Source organism: Sphaerodactylus townsendi, linkage group LG13 (genome assembly GCF_021028975.2).
Source record: "Sphaerodactylus townsendi isolate TG3544 linkage group LG13, MPM_Stown_v2.3, whole genome shotgun sequence".
NCBI classification, from domain to species: domain Eukaryota; kingdom Metazoa; phylum Chordata; class Lepidosauria; order Squamata; family Sphaerodactylidae; genus Sphaerodactylus; species Sphaerodactylus townsendi.
The window spans coordinates 57,985,085-58,012,603 of record NC_059437.1 but is presented as its reverse complement, the minus strand read 5'-3'; the positions used below and the strand labels follow the sequence as shown (position 1 = coordinate 58,012,603).

The 27,519-nt window shown below is 59.1% G+C and overlaps 4 protein-coding genes across 7 annotated transcripts in view; 3 read left to right on the top strand and 1 right to left on the bottom strand.

Moving 5' to 3' along the window:
• The window catches only part of TTC28 (tetratricopeptide repeat domain 28), a 99,277-nt gene extending 95,057 nt beyond the window's left edge, over positions 1 to 4,220 (top strand). For all 3 annotated transcript variants that reach the window (XM_048514132.1, XM_048514131.1, XM_048514133.1), the window contains one exon: positions 339 to 4,220. In XM_048514132.1, the coding sequence (XP_048370089.1) occupies positions 339 to 1,939 (1,601 nt within the window). In that variant the 3' untranslated portion in view covers positions 1,940 to 4,220. The remainder of the gene's footprint in view (positions 1 to 338) is intronic.
• LOC125442521 lies at positions 3,392 to 13,529 on the top strand. The gene is made up of 5 exons (XM_048513890.1): positions 3,392 to 3,553; positions 3,852 to 3,954; positions 4,692 to 5,071; positions 5,662 to 5,752; positions 12,780 to 13,529. The coding sequence occupies exons 1-5, from the start codon at positions 3,392 to 3,394 to the stop codon at positions 13,139 to 13,141; spliced, it is 1,098 nt and encodes a 365-aa protein (XP_048369847.1). The 3' UTR covers positions 13,142 to 13,529.
• A 6,932-nt stretch (positions 13,530 to 20,461) lies between these two features.
• Positions 20,462 to 22,959, bottom strand: LOC125442520 (neural Wiskott-Aldrich syndrome protein-like). The gene is made up of 4 exons (XM_048513889.1): positions 22,842 to 22,959; positions 22,182 to 22,636; positions 21,485 to 21,547; positions 20,462 to 20,807 (listed from the first exon to the last, which is right to left on the bottom strand). The coding sequence occupies exons 1-4, from the start codon at positions 22,957 to 22,959 to the stop codon at positions 20,730 to 20,732; spliced, it is 714 nt and encodes a 237-aa protein (XP_048369846.1). The 3' UTR covers positions 20,462 to 20,729.
• The window catches only part of MN1 (MN1 proto-oncogene, transcriptional regulator), a 32,736-nt gene continuing 27,573 nt past the window's right edge, over positions 22,357 to 27,519 (top strand). Inside the window, exons 1-2 of one of the 2 annotated variants that reach the window (XM_048513783.1) lie at positions 22,357 to 25,815; positions 26,080 to 26,509. In XM_048513783.1, coding sequence (XP_048369740.1) covers positions 23,107 to 25,815; positions 26,080 to 26,509 — 3,139 coding nt within the window. In that variant the 5' untranslated portion in view covers positions 22,357 to 23,106. Of the gene's footprint in view, positions 26,510 to 27,519 lie in introns of both variants that reach the window. The other variant, XM_048513782.1, reaches the window with a different exon arrangement.

Sequence of the window (27,519 nt, the reverse complement as noted above, 5' to 3'; positions counted from 1 at the left end):
CCATATAACTCTGCCCCAGTTTTACATTTGAACACGGAGATTACAGGGAATCTGAAGGGGTTGGTTGCCCCATCACCCCAGGGGGATATGTGAGATTCAGAATGATCTGACACTTTGGGCTACTGGGTTTGTTTAATGGATCCCTGGATTGCTCTTCCCATTGCAACAGGCTCAGCGTAGTTTACAACGTTTACTTTCAATAAAATCAATTTGACAATGAACAGCAGCCGGGCGCCCCGCCAGGGCCGGCTCCCAGAGAAATGCATGCAGCGTTAGGTTGGGAGGGGGGACCGAGCTCAGGTGTTTACCCTGTTTGTGTCTCTTTCTGTTTCCTTTAGACTCCACAGAGCTCCCCAAACGCCTGAGCTTGGACAGCTCCTCGTCCTTGGAGTCCCTGGCCTCGGCTCAGTCAGTCTCCAACCCCGGACCTCTCGGCTATCAGAACCCGCCCTTCTCCCCCACCGGGCCTGACAGCTTGGCCTCAGACGCCATCTCGGTGTACAGCCTGAGCTCCATTGCCTCCTCCGTCAGCTTTGCCTCAAAGCCAGAGTGTGTGCTGGAAGGCGGAGGCGCCCGGAGTCGCACCGATTACGAGAGGCCAAAGAACATCTATCTCCAAAGGACGCTGATGAAACATGGCGCCTTCTTCTCACAGACTAGCACTGCCTTTGGCAAAGATGGGGATGACTATGAAGGGTTCTCCATCCTCAGCAGTGACCCTCTTGCGCCCTACCAGGAGGCGAGAAGGCCACGGTTCTCCCCTGACCACAAACCCTCCCAGATTGGTAAGGCTGGAGGAGTCAAGATTTCCGTCAGCTCCAAGGGGAGCGTCAGTTCCCCAAACTCCCCCGTGAAAATGACTCTCATTCCCAGCCCCAATTCCCCCTTCCAAAAGGTTGGGAAACTTGCAAGCTCAGATGCAGCTGACTCCGATCAGTCCAGCACTGAAACGGACAGCACCGTCAGATCACAGGAGGAGGGCGAGGACAACCCGAAGCTGGACCCGGGGGCGCTGGCCCAGAAGATCCTGGAGGAGACCCAGAGCCACCTCCTGGCCGTGGAGCACCTGCAGCGGAGCACCAGCCAGCTCAGCAAGAGCAGCAGCTTGGACAACGGGACGGCTCTGCTTGCCGGGGCCTCCTCCTTCCGGGCATCGGAGACCAGCGCCTTCAGCAGGCCCCTGTGGTCCAGTCACAAGGGCCAGCCCTCCCCGCCTTCTGCGAAGCCAAAGCCACCAGCCAGGAGCTCCTCCCTGCAGAAGGTGAGCTCCGGCTACAGCAGCCCAACCACGTCTGAGGCGTCTGCCAGAGAGGGCACGGGACAGTCCGGCAGCCAGCCCTTCTGCAGCAGCTCCGAGTCACATGGCTCGCTCTTCAGGCTCAAGTACCCCAGCTCCCCGTTCAGCACTCACATCTCCAAATCCCCCAGGAACCTCTCCCCGAGCTCAGGGCACCCCTCCCCAGCGGGCAGCAGCCCCTCCCCCGCGCTCTCCTACTCTTCCGCCAGCTCCGCCCGCTCGAGCCCTGCCGATGCCCCCGCCCTGGACAAGCTCAAGATGGCCACCATTGACGAGAAGGTGCAGGCCATCCACAACCTGAAGATGTTGTGGCAGAACAGCCCCCAGTGCTCCACGGGCCCCACGAAGATCTTGCGGAGCGCCTCGGGCAGAGCCCGGCGAGACGTTCTGAGTCTATTGAACTTGTCTCCACGGCACAGCAAGGCCGGCCCCACGGACAAGGTGGAACTGAAGGACTTGTCAGCCCCACAGTCCCTGAACACGTCACAGAAGAACCCCCAGAATGGACACAGACGGCCTGACCCCTCACCATCCCCACTTCCGACCAGCACGGCGGGCTCTGGGCACCCTTTGCGGCTGCCTTCGGGGAATGGTTACAAATTCCTGTCCCCAGGACGGTTCTTTCCTTCTTCCAAATGCTGAAGTCCTTTTGATCTCACCAGGTGTCTGGGCCTTTTTTCCGGCCCACGTGCTTGAATGATACGGGACTTGGGAAAACAAACCTAAGAACTTGGGCCCGGGGTGCTTCTCACTGGCTTTGCGAGCTTGATGCTTGCCTTTCTGCTTGCCCCTGCCTGAGACTCCGTTTTCCAGCAGCGTGTGCGTGCGTGTGAGGTGGGGGGGGGGGGTGTCCATCTGAAAACGCACACTTTTTTGTGTGATGAGAGGTACAAGCCATGTTGTTGATGCTTCCGGGGAGGGCTGGGGACGGCGCAGTTCTGCCCCTACGACGACAGGTTTACTCGGCTCGCCCGTGGTCGGGGGAGGGGAGGAAATGGCCCCCCCTCTCAGGTTTTTTTCTGATCCTGGGTTCCAGCTCACAGACCTTGTCTGGCAGGGACAGACGGGGACCCCTTTGTGACTGCAGAGGGAATGGGGGAAGAGGCTGCTCTCCACAGGGGGCTGAAGCCCCTACAGGAATGGGGAGGCAAAGCGGGGGGGGGGGGACACAAGTCTGACCCTCCCTGGGACCAGAGGAGGCCACCTTGGAGGCCTCAGGCCCTGCCTGTCCAGATGCCCGTCACTGCAGCTGCTTTGCTATGCAGACCCCCTCTCCCCAGCTGCAACTGACCTCTTTGCTCCTCTTGGGCCTCCACTGCCGCTGGAGAGCGTGATGCACGCCCTTTGAGGGGCTGGGGGGATCCGTGGCCGCATGCAGGCCCCTCCTCTACTCCTCGGAGGACCAAATGGCAGCTCTGACTCATCCACCTCATCCCTTCTGCAAGGGCAGCCACACCCTCCTCCCTCCCCACCTTCTGAGCCGGACCGGCACCCCCCCCCCTCGCTGCCTTGCCCTTGTGCTGGAGGCAGACGACTTAGGGCACTGCGGGGGGGGGGGGGGTCTGCTGCCTGAAGCCCACTACTTGTCACACGCCCAGCAAGGCATGAGAAGGCAGCCCGTGGGCTTGTGTCCCATGGAACATTTCCAAACATCAACAGACTGGAGAGTTAGGTGGGAAGCAGCCCCCCCCCCCCCCCCCCCCCCCGATTCATTTTGGACCAGAAAGGAAGCCTTACACTAAAGCCATAAAAACTCAATTCTGGACTGACTTGACGGTGCCCACTCCTCAGTGTGTCTGAACTGGTGACTGGCAGAACTGGGTGGGGAATGGGGGGAGGGGTGCTTCCTCTCCCCCCCCCCCCCCGGTCTCCTAGCAGCCAGTGCTGAGCTGCTTTTCGCACATGTGCAAGCTCTTGGGAGCAGCGCACTGCACACAACTCCTGGGCAGCAGCGCATGGGCATGTTCAGTTGGAGCAAGACTGTTATTTGGACCTGCCTGCAGTCCCACGGTTTCCTATGCAAAGTCACACTGTGGGTGGGGAACCCCAGCAGAATCAAGGAGGGCCTCTCCACCAGGCCAGCCCCCCTGCAAAATGTGGCTTCTTGGTGCTCTTCCAGTGGGCCCCGGGGGCAATTCCGGCCACCCCAGCCTCCCAAGTGTCGGTAGGGGGAAGTTGCTGAGCCACCGCCTTCCGGGGCCTTTGGCTGCAGGAAGCCACCCTGTAGCGCTTCCGACCCCTGCTCTGGCCACCCCCGCAAGCCTGCCTGCCTGAGTGGAATGGGTGGGCTCTTTGGATGGGGGAAGGCAGGGAGCTCAGCCCCCCCCCCACGCCCTCTTCCTTGTTGTCTTCGTGCATGTTCCACGCCCTGTGCTCCCCCCGTTAGAAGTGTCCTGTGTGTGCTCATCCCCACTCTCCTGTCATGCCTACCCTCACCTGCTGGTGCCCACCCCCAAGAAAGCCCTTCTGAAGAGAGGGCTCCCTCCGTGACCCCGCAGCCACTGGCTGGAGCTGTCCAGAACCCCCATCTCTCTCCATCGGTCCTTTTCTTCAGCAAGGCTCTGGGGGCGCAAAGGCAGAAATGGGGTCTGAGCGTCCACACGTGCTCCCGTGTGCCCCGACTCTCCTGCACCTGGAGGGCTGGCCAGAGGCGACAGGTCTGGTGGCCCCAGGAGCCTACGCAGACACACGACACTCCCCCCCCCCCCGCACTCCTCTGCACTTCGTCTTATGTAGCATCAGCCGCCTTCGGCCTCCAGGGACATTTTTGTACACTCCATTCTGTTTCCAGGCAGCTGCCAACTTTTGATATGACAACCGTGACCCTGTAAAAAGAAGTCCCTATTTTTATTGCAACCGTGCGGGCACTTGGCCGCCTCCTTTGTGATTTCAGTGTCTATTAAAGCATGATCTCTCTCTCTCGCGACCGCCTCCCCGTCTCTTGGGGGGGGGGGCTGCTCATGCCTACGCGGGTGGGGGGGGGTCTTCTGGGCGGGCTCCGGGTCCAGCTGCGAAGGGAGCCTTGTGGTGCGGCAGGAAGAGGGCTCAGGGCAGCCCCACCAGCGAGGCCTCCAGCAGCAGCAGCAGAGCGGCCCCGGGGGGAGTGGGCGGGCGGGCGGGCACCCAGGACCCCCCACCCCACCCCACCCCAGGGCAGCAGGGACGGGCTTCGGTGCCCGCAAAGCCAGGCTCCGCCCAGAGGCTCCTCGTGGGCGGTTCCCCGGCCGGAAGGGGCGGGCGCTGGGCGGCCTTTCCGGTCTGCTGGTGGCGCCGGAACTCCCCCCTCGCGGCCACGCGGCGTTTGGGGAGGAGTGACCGTGCAGCTGACTCAGCGCGGAGGCGGGGCTGAGCAACCCCAGGGACGCCCGAGGCCCCGCCTCCCCTGTGGCTCCAGGCTGCCCCCTGCAGGGCGACGCTGGCGGATGTTCCGGTGGATCCGCTCTAGGCCTCGCCAGCTCGGTGGGTCGGAGGCCGGAAGGGCCGTGGAGGGAGGCCTGGGCGGGGTTTCGTGGCGAGGAGGCGGGGCTGAGGTCCGCCCGATTGGCTGGCCGCGGCGGAAGGGTGGAGCGGGTGGAGGAAGCCGGCGGCGCCTGCGCGTGGCGGTTCTCCGTGCGGGACGACCCAGCGCCGGTCCAGGGACTGCAAGCGAAGGGCCGGCCAGGCTCCCCTCCCTCCCTCCCCCCCCCCTTGCCTCGCCGCCGCCTGGTGCTGCCCTGCTCCGTCCCACGGGTGGGGGCCTCCAGAAGCCAGCCGCCCGCCCGGGCACTCCTCAAGGTTTGGGACGGGAGGACGGGGGGCTCCGGGAGGTCTCCAGCCGCCGCCTGGAGGCTGGCAGAGGGCGGGGCACCGGGGCGGGTGGCTCCCATGCGCGCTCTCTCGCTCTCTCGCCCCCCCCCCCCGCCACAGTACCAGGTGGGCCGGCTGCACTCGGTGGCCGAGGGCAGCAAGAACGGGACCGGCGGCGGCGGCGAAGGGATCCCGGTGCTGCAGAACCGGCCCTACGAGCAGGACGGCCCACAAGGCCTACCACCTCAGGCCGGCCCGCCCCGGCCCCCGTGCTGGGGCTGGGAGAGGGGCCCTTCCTGGGGTCTCCTCCACGGAAGCTGCCCACCTGGCGGGCTCCCTAGGGGAGGGGCCGCGGCAGCTTGAAGCCTGAGGTCCGGGGTGGGGGGTGGGGGGGCTGCCCAAAGCCAGCAGCAGCAGCTGGACAGTGTTTGAGATCTGGACCCTTTGGCGACTGAGGGGCACCAGAGGTCAGACTCTCACCTGGGGAGGGGAGCCTCTGTGGGCCGATGGCTGAAGGTCGCAGCTGAGCTCCTGCGGCAAAATCTCCTGTCCTGACTTTCTCCTCTGATTCTTTGCAGCAAAGTCCCGGGTTTTGTGCGAATGATTCTCCCGAAGGCTCGCTGGTCTTGCACGGAAAGGCCTGGGATGCGCACCCGTACTGCAGGACGAGTGAGTGCCGGAGGACTGCGCCTGGACCAGATCAGTTGTCTGAGCCTTGCTTGGCCCTTTGCGGGGTCAGCGTTAGGTGGAGCGTATGGCTTGAACCTTCTGTGATGCGGGGATAGAGTCCTCCAGTCAGCAAGGTGCGCATTTCAGCTGGCATAATGAGTACTCAGCGTACTGGTGACTGCGGCAGACTGGCAGAGTGTCTGGAGCCAGGTGTGGTACTTTAGCCGGGGAGCGTGCCTGAGGAGCGGCCCTCCCAGAATCTGTCTCCCTTTACCCCCTTCTCATTGGCTGCGCCTCAGACATGCAGCGCTAAACCTCCAAGGCTTTACCAAGTGACCTAAATGAGCTGTTTTTGTTGGAAGGAAACCCAAATTCAACTTCTGTCTTTAACTGATGCTGTTCTTTCTTTCTCCCTCCCTCCTTGAATTCATCTCCGGGGTTCAGTCATAACGGGAAGCGCTGCTGTTTCTGCTTTGGGAACAGTGTTTAATTTTTGGCAGCTCTGGACTTGGTTGCCAGCGAGTGTGTATTTCTGGGATGGGGGCTTCAGATCTTCTGCTCAGCCTGTTGGGGCACATTCAACAAGGAGAGAAAAGGGGAAAGTCTGGTGCTTTCCGGGGGGGGGTATGGCTCCTTGCCATGCTGGGATCACTGTCCTTGGTCCGTTCAGTATCTCCTCCAGCAGCCTGAGAGGATGGGATGGAGGGCCCAGCCCAGCCCTTGGGTGTTCGACACTGAGCATTTTCCTCTGGATCGGAGCCTCGGTCTACTTTCCTAGGCAATCTGACCACGTCAGACGGAAATTGGGAATCATTCTAGAACAGTGGTGGCGAACCTTTGGCACTCCAGATGTTATGGACTACAATTCCCATGGCCAATTGGCCATGCTGGAAGGGGCTGATGGGAATTGTAGTCCATAACATCTGGAGTGCCAAAGGTTCGCCACCACGGTTCTAGAACATTCAGTCTCAGGCGTCTCCCCCACCCCCCCCCGGCCATTCCAGGGTGGGGTAGTGGGAGGGGTCATTGGGTTCAGAAAGTGGGAGCCCCACTGTTATTTTGCACTGCAGGCTGGCAGGGTTTATGCCATTTGCCAGCCTTGACCCAGTCATCAATGGCTGCAGGTGGAGCTACTGGCTGCTGCTCTCTGTGTTGCCTTCGCTGAGCAGTGCTGGATCTTCCCCCACCTGCTTCTGCCTTTTGAAACGCCCAGCTCAGAAGCTGTGCCCCTCAACCAGGCTTACTGCCGGAATCGAGCCTGTTCGGGAAGTGGGTATGAAGAATGGGTGGGGGCCGATGAAGCAGGAATGGGTTAATTCCCACCATCTCCTGATACTATTTCTCAAGTCGTCACCACCACCATCTCCGGACCTGTTTACCTTGTGAGGAAAATGCAAGGCGAGTTTGGGGTCCCAGTTGGGCCTCTTCAGGTGTTGGCTGGGCCAAAATGTCTCTTGGGACCAGAAGTGACACTTTAAAAGGCTTCAAGAGGAGTTTGCAATGGATGCTATTGGTCCCGGCCTCATTTGCTTTGTCTTTTTGGCAGAATGAATACATGAAGGATGACTTCTTCATCAAAATTGAGACGTGGCAGAAACCGTTCTGATAACGTAGGTTGGAGGTTGGGCCGGGCTGTTCATGCGACCTGCTTCTTGAAACCCTCAGCAGCCAGTCAGCAATTTGTCCTGGGGAGACGTTGGCCTCCACAAGTCATGCCAGGGAAGTCCCTGGCAGCCCCTGGCACTGGGCACGAAGGCACCCTGGGCTTCTAGGATGCTTTCTTTGGGGATGGGGGAGGGCTGGTCACAGTCAGGGCTGCTGGAACCTGCTCCCTCTTTCAGGTTCACTAATTGGATCCAGAAACATGGAAGAACGTTGAAGTTGTTCACATTGACATTGCTGACCGAAACCAAGTGGAGCCAGGTGTATCCTCTCTCGTGGGAGGAGGGGGAGGAAGACAACTGGGGTGCGGGTGATGGGTTCCTGCTGGAAGAGTCAGACCGGCCCATAGAAACTTTTCCTTGATGTAGACTAGCTGAAAGGTTTCTAGTAAGCCAGCCAGAGTGTTGCAGTTTATATGGCGGGCTGGCAGCATGTAGGACGTATAGGATTTTGAAAGCTGCTGCAGTTGCTGGCGGGATGCTGCTGTCCGTGTTTGGTCTGTGCGCTCCTTTGCTGTTTTCTCATAGGGACCATTCATGAATTGATCTTGAGCGGAGAGGCCGAGGTGGTGAACTTGCGTGAGATCTGCAGGACTGTCTGTAGGGAGGTCTTTGTTGGGGGCTTTATGGCCGGCTGTGTTGGTCTACTGCGTAGTCAGGCTTTCTCGTTGAGTTTTGGCAGATTACAGGAGGTAAAGCCGGGTGGCCACGTGAGGCTCCTTGGAGAGTCGGCTGAGGATGGATTTGGTTTAACTCAAGTCATACCAATTTAAATCACTGGTCTGTAAGAAGAAGAAGAGTTTGGATTTATATCCCCTCTTTCTCTCCTGCAGGAGACTCAAAGGGGCTTACAATCTCCTTCCCCCCTCACAACATAAGAACAAGCCAGCTGGATCAGACCAAAGTCCATCTAGTCCAGCTCTCTGCTACTCGCAGTGGCCCACCAGGTGCCTTTGGGAGCTCACATGCAGGATGTGAAAGCAATGGCCTTCTGCTGCTGCTGCTGCTCCCGAGCACCTGGTCTGCTAAGGCATTTGCAATCTCAGATCAAGGAGGATCAAGATTGGTAGCCATAAATCGACTTCTCCATAAATCTGTCCAAGCCCCTTTTAAAGCTATCCAGGTTAGTGGCCATCACCACCTCCTGTGGCAGCACAACAAACACCCTGTGAGGTAGGCGGGGCTGAGAGAGCTCCAAGAAGCTGTGACTAGCCCAAGGTCACCCAGCTGGCATGTGTGGGAGTGCACAGGCTAATCTGAATTCCCCAGATAAGCCTCCACAGCTCAGGCGGCAGAGCTGGGAATCAAACCCGGTTCCTCCAGATTAGATACATGAGCCTTCTACGCCACCGCTGCTCCTGAATTTAAGACTGAAGACTGAATTTAAACCATAGTTTCTGCTTAAACAGCACTGCTCATGATGCTTTTTCATTTGGGCCACCAGGATTTGCATATCTTTATTGCAGTATTTGCATTTTGCAAGCATTTCCTGCCTTAGTAGAGAAACTTCATTAAAATGTTTCCAAACTTGCTCTCTTTTATGGTCTGCTGCCATTAGCAGTTTTCTCCTCTATGTAAGGAATAATATAATAGAGTACACATGTAAAGTTCCCAAGACTTGTGGAGTACTCTACTCAAGAGGTTTCATGTCCATTTTTACCGCTTGCCCCTCCCTATTCACACCTAGCTTTTTGTGCAGATCTGCTCTGCTCCAGTTTTTATTCATTGAACTTCTTGACATTTAACCTCTAAGAGGTTAGGAGTTCATTCTGTGTATGCAGATATGTGAAGGCACAGTGGGATTAAGAGGTCCTTCTTTTAACTCTGTGATTATCTTGTAATATTTTTGTTGTGAAGAAGAGGCATATTATCACCACAGAAACAAACTCAGTTTTGAGAGTGACAAAACCAAGCAACTGTGTTAATATCTTCTAGGCAAAAATTACCCAGCATAATCTTACAGTAACCCGCATGACGTCATGAATGGATTAATGGAATTAATTTACAAAAGAATTTAAACTTTGTACAGATATGCAGCCTCGTACAACTTAATTAAAAACTAATTCTTGTTTCGGAATGAATAACCTTTGGACTATGATGTATCTTAATCAGAAAGCTATTTTTAGGTAGATTTTTCCTCTAGAACATAAGAACTAGCCTGTTGGATCAGACCAGAGTCCATCTAGTCCAGCTCTCTGCTACTCGCAGTGGCCCACCAGGTGCCTTTGGGAGCTCACATGCAGGAGGTGAAAGCAAGGGCCTTCTGCTGCTGCTGCTGCTCCTGAGCACTTCTAAAAGCATTTTTTAAAAATCTGATCAAAAATTTAAGTCTGATTTGTATCCATTTTGCCTGTAATTGTCAGTAAATCCATCTCCAGACGTACAGGAGAGCTGGGGTGTGGGTGTGTGTGTGGGGGGGGGGTGCCTTCTTAGGCATTTGCATGCTGCCTTTCAACTTCCAGTGCCCTCGCACCTCAGCAGATCTCCCCTGTGAGCCAAGAGGCTCTGTGCCAGCTCAGGCTCCAGAAGGCTGACTTCAGTAAGGGGTGTGATGCAGGCTCAGATCCGTGCTTAGTAGTTGGAGGGCTCACTCCAAGCGGTGCCGTGACGCATGTGAGGCCCTGGTGCCCTCCGAGGGGGCGGATTCCTGTGCAGGACCCATCCTTGGAATCCCAGTGGCTGTTTGAATGGAAGGCAGAACTTGGAGATCGCTTGTTCTCGGGGGTTGGGGAGGGGAAAATTAACTGCACCTTTGCAAGTGTCTTTGCTGGTTTATAGGGGTGGGGGTGGTGGTCTTTGGACTTGCCTCAGCCTTGAAGAGGAGGCCCCGCCATCGTCCTTCCATCAGGCTATCATTTCTCATCCGTCACAACCAACTGGAATGCCGGTGAAGCAGAGAACCCTCCGGAGGAGCGCAGAACTTTCCCTCTGCAGGTGCTGGCGTCTTGCCAAGCGCTTGGCCTTCGCTTTGAGTGAACCTCAGCCAAACAATCTGAAACGCTGATCAATAAACAGCCTGGTTCCAAACTTGGCGGGCTCTTGAAGGACCTAATGGGAGTCAGATGGCTGCCTCGCCCTGCTCCAAATGTAGGCAAGGGGCTGGGCAGACATCTGTTGCTTGCTTGAAATCTAAATTTAAACCTGGCTCCTTCTAATCATCTCCAGTGTTTTGTCAAAATTGCTTTGTGTGATTTGTATACAAAAGTCACTTCCCAGGAGAGGCGGAATCTTGAAAGTGTCAGCAGAAGGAGATGTACAGTTAGCTACAGAGAGGGCTCTGCCTGTGGAAGTGATTTGAAGGAACATGAACAGAATGAAAATATAAATGAAGATCAGGTTGGTAGCTGCTTCTCTGCTCCAGACCCCCGTCCCACCGTTTCACCCATGCCGGAGTTCTTGCTTCTCCCTTTTGACCAGAAGTCCAGGAGGCCTTTCCGGAGAGGCTGCGGGTGGGGGGAGAGCGCTGCAGGCGAAGCCTTTGTTGCACTGGCAAAAGCTGTGGGCGGGGAAGGGGGGTGGAGTGGTTGAGGGAGCCCCTGCTCTTCCTCCCTCTGAAGGGAATCTTCCCTTAGCCCAGTGAGACAGGCACCCTGCTCTGCCCTGGGCCTCTGCTTCCTTTCCACGGCCACTTCTCGTGGCATCGGTCTCCCGGATGTCCTCCACGTTGCTTTGCTGTTCCTTCTGATTTGGTGTTGGGGACGGGAGTGGGGAGGGGCTCTTGCTGCCACTGTTCACTCGTGCAATTGCTAGCAAAGCTCAGGGGGCAGAGGCTGCCCTCAGAAGGGTGCCCAAGTTGGTTCATGATGGTGCCTTGCCAGGGTGGTGTCCCACTGTGGAAGGGAAGTGGTCTTTGGAGCCTTGCATTGCCATTTGGCAGCAGGTGGGGAGAATCCTGCGGCTGCCGCCCTCTTCATTGGGTCAGTGCTTTCAGAATTGGTCACACTTTTATCCACCGCGATCCTTTTGTCCCACTGAGGACTCTGGGTGGCGTGGGTCATTTCCCCAGCTTTCACTATATCCTCACCCTAACTAAAGCTCGACTGAGACATTGAGCCCAGTCTAGGGTGGTCTGGTGAGCTTCCTTAGCAAAGTGGGAATTTGAACCCAGGTCTCTTCACATGGCACTGGAATGTCAAGGAACTTGTTCGCACCTTTACTTGGATCAGGCCAGGCTGATGATTAGATCCCTCGCCCTGCATCTTGTTACCTTTCTGGGGTGCTGGAGGGAGTGGGGCGGGGGGGGAAGAGAAGCATTTTAAATGGCGTAGCATTTCTCTGGCTGCATTGCGGGTGGGGTGGGGGTGAGCTGTTAGGCCTGGGATTCAGTCATTTTGGTGAGTGGGCAGGGCTGGTGGAGCTTCAGGAGTCAAAATGGGATTTTCTGAGTAGCCAACCACCTGCCTTGAAATGCTCAAGTGCGGCCAGCTTTTCACCAAGATGGGTGTCTTATTTTGGATAATCCCCGGCCGCAGGCTCAAGGAGCGTGCCCAGTGGGCTGGAAGATTTCTCCTGAGCATCAGTTCAGAGGCTTATGGGTAGGGAGCGTTGAGTGTTGCTTGGATCCCATTCCAGGCTGTCCAAGTCCAGTAAGGTTGGCTCTGCTAAGAGCAGAAGGTCCCCTTGGCCTCCTCCTCTAGAGGAGCTTCCAGGAATGGGGAACGCAGCCACATTGGGTAGCAAAAAAGGCATAACTGAACCATTAGTTCAAGTAGGGTTAGGGTTGAGCCAAGTTGAGCAGCTGCTGACACTTGAGCTGACCTGACACTTGAGCCAAGTTGAGCAGCTGCTGTTGTCCCCCCCCCCCCCCGTCTCAAGGACAGGAGAACGCAGTGCAGGGAAGACCCTCGGCCACCTGTTCCCTTGGCTTTTGGCCTCACACTTCTGTGTCCTGTCTGTCGGGCCCTTGTGGCTCTCCAGATGTTCATGGACTCAATTCCCATCAGCCCCTGCCAGCATGGCCAAATGGGAATTGTAGTCCATGAACATCTGGAGAGCCACAGGTTGTAGAACTCTGCACTAGACCTTCCGTGGACAAACCGGAGCAGCTCAGTGGTTTGCTTTAGAGGAGAAGCGCTGCTTGGAAAAAGCCGTGGGCATCCCGGGGTGTGAAGGTGTCGGAGCCGCTGCGGGTGGGGACTTGGCTGCTTTTGCTGAAGTTGCTGCGGCTTCTCAAAGAAAGCCAATGCTTTTCCCCCGAAGGGATCCTATCGACTGAAGGCTGTCTCTGAGCCACCCTCAGTGCCCAGTTCTAGAGTGGGTTTCCCCACTCTTGCCCACTTTGGGGACTGGTGTCTTGCTGTGGGGCGTGCCCTGCCCTTGCTCTGTGAGGTTCAGCCTCTGATGGGCTTCGCCTTTTCTCTCTGCAGTTGCGTCACCAGGGGGAAGGGAAGGGCACGAGCGCTGCTCACGAGGAATGACGGCCGGTCTTCCCAGCCAGACTGTCAGCACGTCGGTCCACACAACTCTCTGCACATCTGGGTGGTGCGTGCGTGCGTGCGTGAGCACAGAGCAGCGGGTGTGCCTGTCCAGGGGAGCTGCTGCACTTTCTCCAGGGTACCGGCTCTCTTTGACCAAGGAAACTCCTTTCATTAGGTATACCGAATGCAGACAGGCCCACCTCACGTCCTGTCCGGGGAGAAGAGGCAGCCCCGTGGGGGTGGGGGTGGCTCTGACGGTTCATGGCGGCGGCTGCTGGACCAGTGTGCCACGGAGTTTTGTGCCTGCTTGAGCTGAAGGGCAGGCTGGCCCCAGAGCTAGCCAGCCGGCCGGAGGCCACGCTCCCGGTGGGCCTTTTGGATCAGCTTAAGTCTCCTCTCCTCCTGTTCTTCTGCAAACAGACCTGGATCAGAGGTTGACTCCTCATCTTCTGTTTCCCCACAGGTTTTTGGAATAAGAACTCTTGAATGTATGTATTTCTGGATTGTAACCGACGTTCAATCAAATCAGAAACGGCTCTTGTAGTAATCAGTTTTTGCTATCGAGAGAAAACGAGGGGGGGTGGGACACAGACCCATTTTTTTATCCATCTACGGTTGCAAAGAAAAAAAAAATCTGTTTTCCTTGGGTATCTTGAATATTGAAGATTTAGTGTTTCTTCATTAAAATTGTCAAAATAAGAAGAGACTTGTGATTTCTAAGCCTCACCAACGGGCCGGTTGTAGATTCTTGTTCACTTCATTCTGGTAGCCGCAGACCACGGTTGGCTCTCTGCAGATGCTGCGTTCGGAGCTGCCGGATGTCAGCTGCCCTCTGCCGCAACAAACAGATGGGAAAATGAGGCTTCTGGCTTTCTTCATCCTCAAAAATACACTGTGTGAAAGATTGTTGCTGTTCAGATGTATATGGCATAATATTAACCTTAGCATTTTGGGGTTTTTTTGGTAAGGTAGAGGCCAACTCAAGAAGCTAGTCTTCGGAAATCTCTCTGTAGGTTGTCTCAAGGGTGTCCTCTCTCCTTTTGAGGAGAGGGATCCGGCACCCTGGATGTGGCGCCTTCCCCTAAGCTTGGTAGAGCAGCAGCAGAACCTTGGTGGGACTGAGCAGCTGGGCTTGGGCTAGTTTGCAGGGTTCCGGGTGGGGGGGACCCCACGGCCATGGAACCAGTGAAGAAGCCTTTGCTGCCAAGTCTTCGGGGGTCTGTTGAATGGTGGGTGTCTGCGCCCCCCTCCCTTTGCATACAGCGACAGTCCAGTGGAGGGAAGCCAGAGTGAAGTCCAGGGGGTGGAGCGAGTCCGCCTGGTGGTCAGGTGGCGTTTGGCCCCAAGGCTGAGATTCCAAGGTGGGCGGGACCTGCTTGTTCCCACGGTCACAGATTTGACTTTGAAAATAATGGTTTTGAAGAGACTTGCTCATGTAGGGAGTTGGTGGTTCATGAGTCCAAGGCTGGCTTTCCCCAGTGCAGCCAGCAGCTAGCCCCGGAGCAAAGCTCTCCCACCACAGCCCATGCCGCCATTGGTGCGAGGAGGAATTGTCCTCGAGTGTCAGAAAGGAACTTTGTAGTGAATGTCAAACACAGCTTCCTCCTGCAGTTTCTGGCCTGGGCCGCATTAAGGACATTTAAATAAATTTGCTTATAAAATCCTCCTTGTCTGTAGTTGCCCTGGGATAACGGGGCTGCGCCTCTGCCAGGGGGGGCGGGGGGGGGGCTGGTAGCAGAGGCACAGGGGCCGCCCTGCTAAGGCATGTTGCTGCCAAAGGACAACGCTGCCTGGTTAGGAACTATTTCATTCAAGATAAAGGGCCTCTGGCAGGCAGGCCTTGCTACCAACTTCAAGGAGAAGACTGTATTGATCTTTGCAGGCCAGCACCATAGTCACACAGTCCCAGGGCAGTATCTCCTGAACTGGTATCGTATATTCTGTTTTCCAGTTAGGCAATACGTGTCATCCTGTGAGTCTGGTCAGGGTCGCCTGGACAAATCAGAAGAGCCTTCTGGATCCCAGCAGTCCGGGTCCGTCAGGGTCCTGTTTCGTACGGTGGCCAACCGGTCAGCATCCCATGAGAGTCTTCCAACAGGGCACAGAGGCCGCAGCTTCCCCCTTCTGTTGCCTCCTGACACTGGGAGGTTGACTGCCCCTGAACGTGGCAGCTCCCCCCTCCCCATGAGGAGTGGTGGTTCTCCGTGGATCCATGCAGTCTACTTTTAAAGCCATCATGGCATCCACTGCCAGCAAATTCTGCAGTTTAATTACTTTATAAGTAAGGAAGCAATTCCTCTTGTCTGTCATGTATCTATTGCCTGTGAAATTCATTAGGTGGCCCTGAATTCTAGTACTACAGGACAAGAAAGGGGAAAGCTCTCTTTTCTCCACTGCATGCGTAATTTTAGAACTCTGTACTTTAGTTGTCTTTTTCCTGTGCTGAGAAATTCCAGCCCTTTCTCATAGGAAACGTGCTGCAAACTCTTTATCCTCTTGGTTGCCATTAAATGCAATTTTCCCAGGCCTGCAATATCCTTTTTTGATTAAGAGTGTGTGGAAGCACCTGAATTCTACTCCGTACACCACATAAGGCAGCCCCACTTAAACAGAGGCAGGGCCGTCCTCCACATTTAATGTTCAGTCCTTTTCCTAATAATGGGTTTGGGCTTTTTCACTGAGCTATCCGCTCCAGCCATAAAGTCTTTCAGAACCTGTCAGCATGTATTTGTTAAAATTAGGGGGGGGGGGTTGTTTCCCCTACCCTGAGTTTCATTGGCCCTATTGCTGCCCACCCACTCAATTTCAAGAGCTCTTCACAATCCACATCCATTTTCACCATCCTGGTTTATTGGGTCTTGTCTGCAAACTTGGCCCTTCCGCTGCTCCCTCCCAGTTCCTCTTACCCCATGATGGAGCCTTGGTGAGGTGCTGCCTCAAAAGCTTTTTGGAAGTCCCATGCACACGATGTCTTGTCGGGTGGCCCTTCTGAACGTGCTTGTTGATCTGCTCGTGGTGAAGAGGCAGGAGTCCCCTTTGCAGAAGCCCAGCTGCTGTTCCCTGAGCAGCTTCTGACCCCTGGTAGGACACGCAATTCTTTCTTTAGCAGCTGTTTCTGGTAATTTGCCTGGAGCAGATGTTGGGCTAACTCCCCTGTTTCCCTGCTACTTTTGGGTACAGAGACCAATTTTTGGAACTACTGACATTAGTCGTTCCATAAATACACATTTGAGTTTCAAACCTGCAGCCTGGTTTGTCTTCTCTTCACCTGGTCGTCCAGGATTTTCTCCTGAAACCGTTCCTCAAAACAGTGGCTCCATTGTGTCTAAATGCCCCGGTTTCTACAGTGAGGATGGATGCAAAGAATTCGGCTCCTCTACCATAAGTCATCCTTTCCTTCCTTTGTTGCCCAAAGGCCCGAGAACATCCACATCTCGCAACAGATCTGATGAGGAACCATTTCCAGAGTTGCTGCTCCTCGTTGGCTCCGTGCCAGCTGCTCGTGAGGTTTAGAAAGTTTGTTGTCATGGCATGAAATGAAATGAGCAAATATGTGCCTGAGCCATGTGAGGATAGTTACAACATTGGTCACTTTACGCACCTCACTTATTTCCCTCTGAGATCCGTCTGATGGTTTTGATCAGGGGGCTGTCCCTCCCTCGTCCCTCCGTCCTCCCCCTGCCCTGGATGGCCCAGGCTAGCCCTGACTCTCCAGACCTCAGCAGCCCAGCAGCCTTGGCCCCGGCTAGTGGTGGAAGGCCACCAAGGCATCCCAGGAGGGCTGTGGCAAGGCAGCCGGTGGCAAACCACCTCTGAGTGTCTCTGAAGGTCATGAGGGGTCACCCGTGACTTGGTGGCCGTTTGCACCACCGCCACTTTCAAGTAAGCCTACAGGCTCCATGCTAATTTGCACTTGCGTGTGCCCTACTGCTCTCCCCCTTGGGAGCCCAAAGCAGCTGACATTGATGTCCTCTTCTCCTGTTTATCCTCACAACTCCTCTATGAGATGGGTTTGGCTGTGTGTGGGGGGGGGGGTGAGAGAGAGAGAGAGAGAGACTGGTTGGAGGTCACCCAGCAAGCATTCATGCGGGGGGCGGGGTGGGGGTTAGAACCTGGGTCTCCCAGATCTGGATTTCTAAGCACTACACCACACTGATTCTCCCTTCAGCATCCTCATCCTCACTGATTTTGGGAGGGGGATTTATTCCCCTGATGGCCTGATCCCCCCCCCCCCGCACCTCCCTAGGTGATGTGCCCAGGGAGGCGGTATCCAGAGACAGCCGCCTTCTGCTGGTTTTCCACATCCCAGCAGGGTTCTGAAACTCCCTTTTTGTCTGAGGGGCCCTTGAGCACCAAGGCCTCCCCCCCCTTTGGCTTAGTGGCTTCTGGCTCCACCTCAGGCCTTTTCCCAGCAACATTTTCTAAATAATCCCCCCCTCCAGCCCCTCAGGATGAGTCACCCTGAACTGGATGCTCCCCAAACCCTCCTGGCTTCCTCCTGGCATGAGCCGTGTTTTGTCTGGATGTTTTTAGCCGTCTCCTGCTCAGACTCCAGACGTTGGTTTTGGTCCTTTCTGTCCTCTGTCCTGGTGTTCTTCAAGTCCCGCCCCCTCCCCACCTCCTTGTGCTGTCCCCTGCCTGTCAAGAGTCCTGCTTGGGGCTGCCTGCTAGTCAGCCCGGACACCTGTTCCCTGTGTTGTTGTTGGGGGGGGGGGATGCTATCTGCTTATTCCTCCAGAGCTCATCCCCCCCCCCAATGCCTTCTTTGGGCATCAATGGGACCAGGGAGTTAGCTGCTGAGCAGATGTTGCAGCCTGACAGTGCTGTGTGGGAAGAGGAAGAAGGCAGCTGTTCTCTGCATACTCTTTGGACCCAGACCCAGATTACAGTGAGGCTTGGTGGGTAATTCATTTCCTCCAACGTCACCCACAGGTAAGTGGGCATTTCCCCCAGGAATGGAATACTGACTTGTGGGGGGGGGGGGCTCTGTCTTCTAGGGCGATCCTGGTGCAGGTGCTTCTCTCTCACACCCACACACAAGTGCCGGCACACACTGCCCGGGCCTCGAGGGAGATTTTTCCCTCCTAAACCTCTGGCTGAGCAATTTTATATTGTCAGAATCAATCAATCAATTTATTATTACAGTCAAAGACCAGCAAATTACAGTTATTGTCAGAATGAAAATCTCTAGCAAACTGGAGAGGATGTGTCCGAGTTCATGTTTCCCTTTCAGGGTTTTTTTTTCATAAGAAGCCGTCTAAATACCGGGCCTTTGGAGAGACCGGCCGCTGAAGGTGCCCCTGCTCTCTCCTCTTTACCCCCATGGGCCCCAATACCATCAGGACCCATTATTTTGCATTAGGAGGGTTTCGTAAGGGCGCGGGCGATGTTCTAAGATACTACTGTTGTTTTAATTATATGTATGTTTTTAGCTGATGTTTTATCTCTACACCGCCCTGAGCCCTTCGGGGATAGGGTGGTATACTAAATTTAATAAATAATAATAAATAATAAATAGTCTTTAGCTGCTCTCCCAGGGCACTGGTCTGTTAGGCAGGGCAGTATCTCAAAAGGAAAACTAAAATTGTTTTTCTGCCACAAACTAAACTAAGAAATGGCAGCAGAGGCTTGTAAAGTTGTATCCAGTTGTGCAAAATTTTGTTTAGTAACTTTCAGCTGATACAAATGACTATTTTTGTGCCTTCCTGGTGATACTGTCATTTTGACACTAGGCCAAATAAATGTTACTTCAAATTAGTTGTGTTTGGCTATCTAGCCCTTTTTCTAAAAATCTTGCTTCTCACTCTCTCCTGGGGCTTACTGGCATATGCTTCCCCCAGCTGCCCACATGACTCCACAGGCCAGCTAGAAAGCTCCCCCACCCCCACCCACCCCCCAGGGCTGGCAAATGCTGGCCCCTGGAGAAAGCCTCCTGGTTCTTCGGTGAACACAAGCAGAGCTCTGGACCTAACCTTGGGCAGGCTCTCTGTAGCCATCCTGTGTTCAGGTTGGCCCTCAGAAGCTGCATGAAAAATCAGCAGAGGGGTGCCCCCCCCCCCCGCCCCGCTATCTCCTAATAACCTTTGGCCAGTTCTGGCTTAGGACTGGTTTGGTTTTCCACCCACGTCTGCTGTTCAGCGAGGCCTGAGACTCCCCACCTCAGCTACCGGAATGTGGAATTTGAGGACAGATGCAGAGAAATCGGCTCCACCGCTGGCGCATCACACCCACGTCATGCTTTTTGCACAAGAGCATTAAGGCATCCAAAACTGGGGAGGAGGCAGAGGTGGCTGCTTCCCTTCATACCCTTCTTGTGCATGTGAATGTGATCACCCTTGCTTAGGAAATGTGCCTCGCGAGGGCAGGAGAGGAGCTTGATGGGGCCAAAGGCCGGGCATTCCGTGCTTTCCTTTCTGTGCCTCCTTGAGCCCTTCACTGACCATCCATCTCTCGACAGTGCAAAGAAACATGTGCTGGAGCTCATTGCCCAGTAGGTGGGGGTGAAAGCCATGCAAACAGTGGTTTAGCCACTGGCTGGGCCCCTTTTTTGGACTTCTCGGTAGCAGGACTACTTGGGCCCACTCCGTGCGGCTGTGCTGGCTTGGAGCCTTTAATCAAAACTGCCTCTGTGAGTGCATCTCTCAAAAATGGAACCTAATTAGACCGTGTGCACCAGGGGTTTCCTGGTCTCCATTTGTAGGGGGGGACGACGACTGGTTTTTTCTTTCTCTTTCTGTACTGAATGATCTGGAGGTAAATGTGAAGGGCTTGACTTGTAGGCTGAGGATCTGAGTAGGGCTGCCGTTCACTGCCCGAACACTGACAAGGAGACCCCAGGTGTCTGCCAGCAGCACTAAACGATTTGGAACAGTCACTGTCATCAAAAGGGGTTGAGCCACAAACCAACCTAATCCCATAAAGTGTTTGGGATAGTCATTTGACCTTTGACCCATCCCAGGTCCCTGGCTTAAATCCCTCCTCTCGGAAGCTGCAATTTCCACCGTGGAGGGGCAGGGATCACAGAAGAGTCCACGGTTCCCTTCACAAGGCAAACAGCTGCTGGGGGAGGGGGGGCACGCACAAAACTGGGAGAAAATTAAAGCCTTTGCTTCTGACACGACTCTTCAAACCTTCCCACAGCATTAAAAAAATCCCTTATTTTGGTGGTTGATTTGAGCACACCAGGAACCCTTACAGAGAACTCCGGGGACCTAAGATGATATTAGAAAATTTAGAAAATATGAAGTCCCAGAGAAGAAGAGCTGTTTCCCCTCCCCCCCCTGCTGATTCAAGCCACAGCAGGGAAAGGCAGGGGGTGTGCATACCACTCCCGCCCCCCGCCCCTTGAGGGTCCAGGCAGGCCAAAGCAGGAGTGCGTGTTGCTGATCAGGAGAACTGAATACGATGAAAAGTTAGCCTCCCTCCCCCCGCCCCCCCGGTACCATGACCCTGACCCACAATGCCTCAAGGCTGAGGATTTTTAGGCTACAATATCGACCATCAGTTGAGGAGTCAGAGTACCAAGAAGTATACAAAACATGACTACACTGAAAGCGGCCGGCAGCACAAGTAGCTGTATAGCTGAACACACTTAATGAGAACGTGTCGTAAGGAACTGTACAAAGTCAGTATTGCCACCCAGACTCTCTGGTCTTGCATTATTTTCAAATAATTATGGAAACCATTATAATGTTAGAAAACGTACATGGTCCAATACACAGTGAATGCATCAATGAACTCTTCCTATCTGGTCCGATGTGCATCAATGCCAAGACCCGACAGCAAACACAGATCAGGACAACCACAGAGCTGCTCATCATCATGTCTGACCTCCTCACTGCTCCAGAGCTCATGGTAGATATCCAGCTGTCTCCAGCCTCTTTTGAAGAAAGGAATACTTTAGAGAAGTCCCAAACCTCGAGAAGACCGTGGCCCAATGCATCGCTCCGCTCTGGCTGTAGCATTTCCAGGCTGCTGCTATGAAAGCAAAGAGGACGGGTCAGCATTGGAGTCAAGAATTGGGAGTGAAACACCTCAGAGGTTTTCACTATTATCTTGGCATACAAACAGAAAGGGGGAAAGATGGGAGCTGCCTTCTACCAATGGAAAGTCTACCAGTGGAACCTGTTCCTGGATGGAGGCGCAGCAATCAGTTGGAGCAGCGGAAAGCAAGAGAGGGGAGCTGCATCTTCCTCTGAAGCCAAATATGTGTCTGCAGCTGCTGAGGCAAGAAAAACACCTTAAATGGATAAAGCAGCTGATGCAGGACTTTGGGACAGATGAACCCAAACCCTTCTGGAAGACAACCAGGGGCACGGAAAGTTTGCACGGATGGAGAAATAAACCCCACAGCCAAGCACATGGATGTAAAGTATCACCTGGTGAGGAACGTGTGAAGATGGGCATGTTGATTTGAACTGTTGTTGTGCCAAATAAATGATTGCAAAAGCGTTCACCAAGCACTTACCTGGAGACAAGTTTGAAAGTCTACATAAGAAGATGCATCGTGTGGACTTTGCATATTGGCCCCTGAGGAGGGGTGTTGGAAATCGCAATGTCTAGCATGCAGAGGAACTGAGGAGGCGGCCCAGCAGAGAGCAGGCGAGTGGTCAGCTACAGAGGACTGTAAGACCAAAGGCCGAGTCATCATTTACCTTCATTGTGACGTTCATCGTTCTCTGCACACCTCCGCTAACAGGCAGGACAAGCCACGCCCTCTGCAGAAGAACAGAAGGGATGGAGAAGCTCTGCATTATTGATTGTTTGGAAGATCTTGCTTTTATTTACTGGCTACTGTTAGTAGTTATAACTGTTGTGAGTGCTTCTCTTAAAAGGCACTGAAGATTTTGTACAATTGAGTTGTGTTTTACACACACACGCTCACTATTATTTATCACTAAATGCTAGAAAGTTGTTGTGTTTAAATGAAAGGTTTGTTAATTTCATGCCATTTCGTATTTGTTTGACAAGCCACAGGCTGCTGTCATTATTTTCAGTTTTCCTAGGTCTGCAATGGAGATGGACGTAGCCAAGAATAAACAGGTAACACAGACACAGCTAGGGCACAAGCCTGAGAATCGCCAGAGGTTACAGGAGCGGCAGCGGCAGCGGCAAGGGCTGGCCAGCACAAACAGCGGCTTTCCCGCCTGGGGAGAGGAGGGGTCTGTGGGGGGGGGGAGGCGCTGTCCAGCTCCCCGCTGGGCCCCTGCAGCCCTCCTTGGGAGCTGCCATCAGAGGCCAGCCGGGCCCGGGAGCCGAGCGGAGCAGCGCTGCCGGCTCCGGTGGTCTGAAGGCCGCCCCTGCAGCTCCCCCGGCCGGCCGGGAGAACGGAAGAGCCCGTGCGGGGCGCACCTTGCCTGTCGCGGCCGCCAGAGGGCAGCGTGTCCCCGCGGCACCGGAGCCAGAGGCGGGCCGGCCGGCCGGGCGCGGAGCGGCAGCGGGGAGCTTCGCGCGCCAACTTGGCCCGGCAGCCCAGGCGGCCACTCTCGCGTCCCCCCCCCCCGCCCCGGCTGCCTCTCCGTCGCCCGCGCCCCAACCCCGGGCGGGCAGCCTGCAGGCTGGGGGCCGGGCAGGCAAGGGCAGCCCGAGCGGTGGCGACGGACGGCGCCGATGGCCAGGCGGGGGCGGGCGCCGCTGGGCTGCTGCTCGGCCCGGGGATGGGATGGGAGCGGACCGGCGGAAGGCCTCGCGTAGCGGCCGGCTCGATGGCAGCCCCCGCGGAGGGCGGACGGGGGGAGGCGAGAAGCGCGTCGGCCCGGAGAGCGGGGCGGGGGGCGACTCTTTCCTGAGGTGACGGGGGGGGGGCTCTCTTAAGGAGGCGCCAAGCCGAGGGGAGAGAGAGGGAAGGAGGGTGGGCGGGGGGCGACCCGAGCGGCTGGGCGGGCGGCGGCGGCAGCAGTGATGAAGGGGGGGGGGGCAGCGTGCGGTCCGCGCCACCTTAACGGGGAGCCCCGCCCCGGCCGCTCATTGGCGCAGCGCGAGTGGCTGGAAGGGGCGGCTGAAATGCAAAACTTGTGGCTGCGGCTCCGGCGCGGGCTGAAAGCGGGCGAGGCGGCAGCGAGCGCCCGAGAGCGCCGGGCGGGCGGGCGGGCGGGCGGGCAGCGGCGGAGCGTCCCGGCGGCGGGGGCATGCGGCGGGGGGGCAGGTGACAGCGGCCCCCGCAAGATGTGAGCCGGCTGCCCGCTCGCCAGTCCCCCGCAGGCAGCGGAGGCGGCGGCCGCGCACCCCAGCCCCAGCAGCAGCAGCAGCAGCCCGAGGCGGCGGAGGCGGCGGCAGCATGTTCGCGCTGGAGCCCTTCGAGGCGCAGGGAGGCGGCGGCGGCGGCAGGAGCGGCGGGCCGGGCGAGCGCGGCGGCGGGGGCGGCTACGGGCAGCAGCCGGGCCTGGGCCCCCACTTCAAGGCGTCGCCCTTCCCCGGCGGCGGCGGGGCGGCGGGGGGCGAGTCCGGCCTGGGCGAGCCCTCCCCGGCGGCCCTGCTGGCCATGAACATGACCTTGTCCGGCGAGGCGGCCTACGGCACCTTCCCGCACGGCCGCGGCGCCCACGCCGACCTGCACCCGACGGCCCAGCCCGTGCACGGCTTCTTCGGCGGCCAGCAGCAGGCCCCGCACGGCGCCCACCCGCAGCAGCAGCAGCAGCAGCCCCCGGCCCACTTCGGCGGCGGCGGGGGCTTCGGGCCCGAGCCCAGCGCCTCCTGCCTGCACGGCGGCCGCCTCAGCCTCAGCAGCTACGCGGGCGGCCAGCAGGCCTTCGCGGCTGACGGCTACGAGCAGCAGCAGCAGCAGCAGCAGCACCTGGCCGACGGACAGCCGGGCGGAGACGGCTTCGGGCCGCAGCGCGCCGCGCCCCTCCAGGACTTCCCGCCGCCGCCGCCGCCGCACCACAACCCTGGCGTGCCGGCGCCTTGCCTCCCTCTGGACCAGTCGCCCAACCGCGCCGCCTCCTTCCACGGCCTGCCCGGGGCGGCCGCCTCCTCCTCGGAGCCGCTGCACGGCCTGGACTCGCAACGGCGCCTGCCCAGCCAGGGGGCCGCCGCCGTGGAGGCCCTGGACTACAGCTACGCCGCGGCGGCCAGCGGCGACGGCCACTACGACCTGCCCGTCTTCTCCCCCTCCGAGGCGGACGGGCAGCTGCCCCACTACGGCAACAGCAGCAGGCAGCAGGTGGGCGGCGGCGGCTACGCGGGGCCCTCCTCGGCCTTGGCCCGCGCCCCCCCTGGGATGGCCCCCATGGCCAAGGCGCATCCGCCGCCGCACGGAGGCGGCGTCTTCTTCGAGAGGTTCGGGGGCGCCCGCAAGATGCCGGCCAGCGTGGAGTCGGGCCTGGGGGCGAGGCACGCCCTCCTGCAGCACCAGCCGCCTCCGCCGGGCCTCCTGGCCAGGCAGAACTCCTGCCCGCCCGCCCTGCCCCGCGCGCAGCAGCCCTGCCCCGACGCCAGCGCCGCCAACCCGGCCCTGCAGGACGGCGGGGGAGGCCCCCTGCTCCAAGGGCACCACGCCCCCTTCGAGTACCCCATCCACCGCCTGGAGAACCGGAGCCTGCAGCACCCCTACGGCGGCGGCGGCGGCGGCGGCGAGCCGGTCTTCAGCGTGCCCCACCCGCACCCGGCGCCGGGCAGCCAGCGTCTGCAGCACTTCGACGCGCCGCCCTACATGGCCGTGGTGGCCAAGAGGCCGCGCTTCGAGTCGTGGGCCGGCGGGGGCCTGGACAGCCACCTCTCGCCCTCCGCCGCCGCCTACTCGGGCCTGCCGGGAGACTTCACGCCGCCGGGCCCCGACGGCTTCCCGCCCCCGCCGCAGGGCCCTCCTCTCCAGCCGCCGCCCGGCGCCGACCACCAGGCCGCCCTCCAGCAGCAGCAGCAGCAGCAGCGCCAGAACGCCGCGCTGATGATGAAGCAGATGGCCGCCTCCCGCCACCCGCCGCCGCCGCCGCGCCTCCGCCAAGCCGGCCTGCACCCGCTGGGCCACCCCCAGGCCGCCGCCGCCGAGCCGGCCTTCGAGGCGCAGGAGGGCGCCTGGTTCCCCTCGGCCGCCGCCGCCGCCGCCGCCGGGGACCTGCTCTTCCGGCCCGGGGTGGGCGGCCTGGCGGGCTTGCAGGAGCCGCCGCCGCTCCGCCTGGCCGAGGGCCACGTGCCCTCCCCCGGCGGCCTGCACGGCCCCTTCGGCCTCAGCCCGCCCGCCGAACGCAGGGGCCCCGGGCCGGACTTCGCCGCCGCCCAGCAGGGCTTCCCCTTCGTGGGCGCCGCCAGCCGCCAGCCCACCCCGCACAGCGCCTCGCCCGGCGCCTACGGCCCCCCCACGGACTTCCCCAGCGCCGGCCCGCCCCCGCCGCCCCGGCCCCCGCCGCCCAGCAGCAAGCTGGGCGCGCTGTCTCTGGGCTCCTTCCCCAAAGCCGGCGGGCCGCCCGGGAGCGCAGGCGGCGGCGGCGGCGGCGGCGGGCCGGGCCCCAAGGAGGGCGGCGGGGGCCTCTTCGGGCAGAGCTGCCTGGCCGCCCTGTCCACCGCCTGCCAGAACATGATCGCCAGCCTGGGCGCCCCCAACCTCAACGTCACCTTCGGCAAGAAAGGCGCGGCGGCGGCGGGGACACCGGGGGGCGGCGGCGGCGGCGCGGCTGCCGGCGGGGAGGGCGCCAAGCGCGCCAAACTCAGCCCCGCCGAGCCCCCGGAGGCCGGCGCCCTCGGAGGCCCGCAGCCGCCGCCACCCCCTCCGCCGGGCGACAGCGGCCTCTCCCCCAACTACTCGCCCGGGCCGGGCCCCGACGCCAAGGCGGGCGGCGGGCGGGGCAGGGGCCGCAGGAAACGGGACAGCGGCCACGTCAGTCCGGCCGGCGGCGGCAGCGGCGGCTTCTTCGACAAGTACGGCCCGTCGGCTGGGGCGGAGGGCAGCAGCCCCGGGCAGGGGGGCGAGCGGGGCGGCGGCAGCAGCAGCAGCAGCAGCCACCTCCACGAGCCGCACAAGGCGCTGGGCTCCCCGCCTGCCGCCGCCGCCTGGGCCAAGGCAGGCGCCTCCGCCGACCTCCTGCTGCCTCCGGAACAGGCCGACCTGCTGCCGGCCCTGGAGAAGGGCGACTCGTGCTCGCCCTGCGCCGGCGGCGTCTTCCCGGACGAGGCGGGCGCCGAGGACGAAGTGACGTCCAGCTCCGACAACCCCATGGCCAAAGGCCCGGCCGGCCGCAGCCCGCTGCAGGCCCGGCCCGGCGACCACGCGCTGCTGAACGGACAGAAGGGCGGCCTGGCCCCGCTGGGCCTGCATGCCGCCGCCGCCGCCTCTACCTCCAGCCCCGACAGCTACGGCGGCCCCCCCAGCGGCGGCGGCGGCGGCGGCGCGCCGGGGCAGGACGAGATCCACCCGCTGGAGATCCTGCAGGCCCAGATCCAGCTGCAGCGCCAGCAGTTCAGCATCTCCGACGACCAGCCGCTGGGGCCCAAGAGCGCCAAGAAGCCCGCGCCCGACGGCGGCCAGAACGGCGACAGCGGCCAGCTGAGCAGCTGCTGCGCGGCGGGGGCGGCCGAGGGCGGCAAGGCGGCGGTCAGCACCATCGACCTGGACTCGCTGATGGCCGAGCACTCCGCCTCGTGGTACCTGCCCGCCGGCGACAAGGCCCTTCTGGACGGGCCCGACGACGACAAGGCCCTGGGGGCGCCCTGGGAGAAGGCCAAGCCCCCCCTCGCCAGCAAAGAAGGTAGCTGCCCCTCGCCCCCACCCCCCTTGCTCCACAGCAGCCCCCCTGCCCTCGCGGGCGTCCGGGGGGGCGGCCAGTCGCCTGGGGAGGGGCTGCGGGGCCCGAGCGGGGGGGGGGGGCGGAGGGAAGCAGCGCCCGGCCGTTTCCAGAGGGCAGCAACCAGGGCAGGCCACTCTTCGAGCCACGAGTCGGGGAGCCCGACCGGGTCCGAGGGGCTTTCGGGGGCGCCACTCATGGCCATCAATGGTCCCCGGGGCAACTTGGGAAAGGGAAGGACCGGACAGGGAGCCCCCCCCCCCGCAGCCCTTTGTGCCGCGGCCCTCAGGGGTTGGGAGAGGGGGGAGGGGGGACCGTCCCGCGGGTGGCTTCGCTCCGTCTGGGCGGCAGAAGTTGCCCGGGAGGCTCGTTTCTGGTGGGCGACACTGAAGTGGCCCTCCGCGGGGCTCGTGGCTTGTGCTGGGCGGGGGGGGGGGGGAGGAAAGGCCTGACGGGGGGGGGGGCTGGGGGCTCCGGTCTCCCCTCCCTCCATTTTAGACATTCTGGTGGGGAGAAACGTGGTGTTCTTTGTGCAATTCCCAAGTCGGATGACCCGTCTGATTCTGGGGCCGTCGTGCAGCCGCAGCGCAACCTCCTTGTCGGTGCCGGGTCAAAGGCTGGTGGCGCCGTGTCTGGCTAGTGGCACGCGGGAGAGCCCCCTTTGACTGTGGCTGAGCCGGGTCCCAGGTTAGGGGTCTCAGTCCTGCTTCTTAAGACCCTTCCTTTCTTCAGTGGGGCTTCAGCCCCATGACTGGAGGCTGTAGTAGAGCATTGGGCCCGGCCGCAGCTGTGGTTCAGCCAGAAGCCACCGGTTGGGCTCCCCAAGAAGCAGGCTGAGTGGTGGGGGCAGTGGGTGGATGTGGGGGTGTGGTCATTGTGTTTCCTGGCCTGTGGGGTCTTTGGGGTCTTTAGTGGTGTCCCTTGAAATCTTCCTGTTCTGTCTGGCTCTGTCGAGCATGCAAGCCACGTCCCCC

Excerpts from the sequence above, each read along its gene's own strand:
- LOC125442521 (XM_048513890.1), top strand. The coding sequence starts at position 3,392 with ATGTGGCTTCTTGGTGCTCTTCCAGTGGGCCCCGGGGGCAATTCCGGC. Across the intron at positions 3,955-4,691 it reads GGGCTGGCCAGAGGCGACAG|GCTGCCCCCTGCAGGGCGAC; the intron begins GTCTGGTGGCCC and ends CTGTGGCTCCAG. Across the intron at positions 5,753-12,779 it reads GCACCCGTACTGCAGGACGA|TTGCGTCACCAGGGGGAAGG; the intron begins GTGAGTGCCGGA and ends TTCTCTCTGCAG.
- LOC125442520 (XM_048513889.1), bottom strand. The coding sequence starts at position 22,959 with ATGCCCCCGCCGCCGGGACGCTCCGCCGCTGCCCGCCCGCCCGCCCGC. Across the intron at positions 22,637-22,841 it reads CGCCGGAGCCGCAGCCACAA|AGCCCCCCCCCCGTCACCTC; the intron begins GTTTTGCATTTC and ends CCTCCTTAAGAG. Across the intron at positions 20,808-21,484 it reads CGATGAACGTCACAATGAAG|CAGCAGCCTGGAAATGCTAC; the intron begins GTAAATGATGAC and ends TTGCTTTCATAG.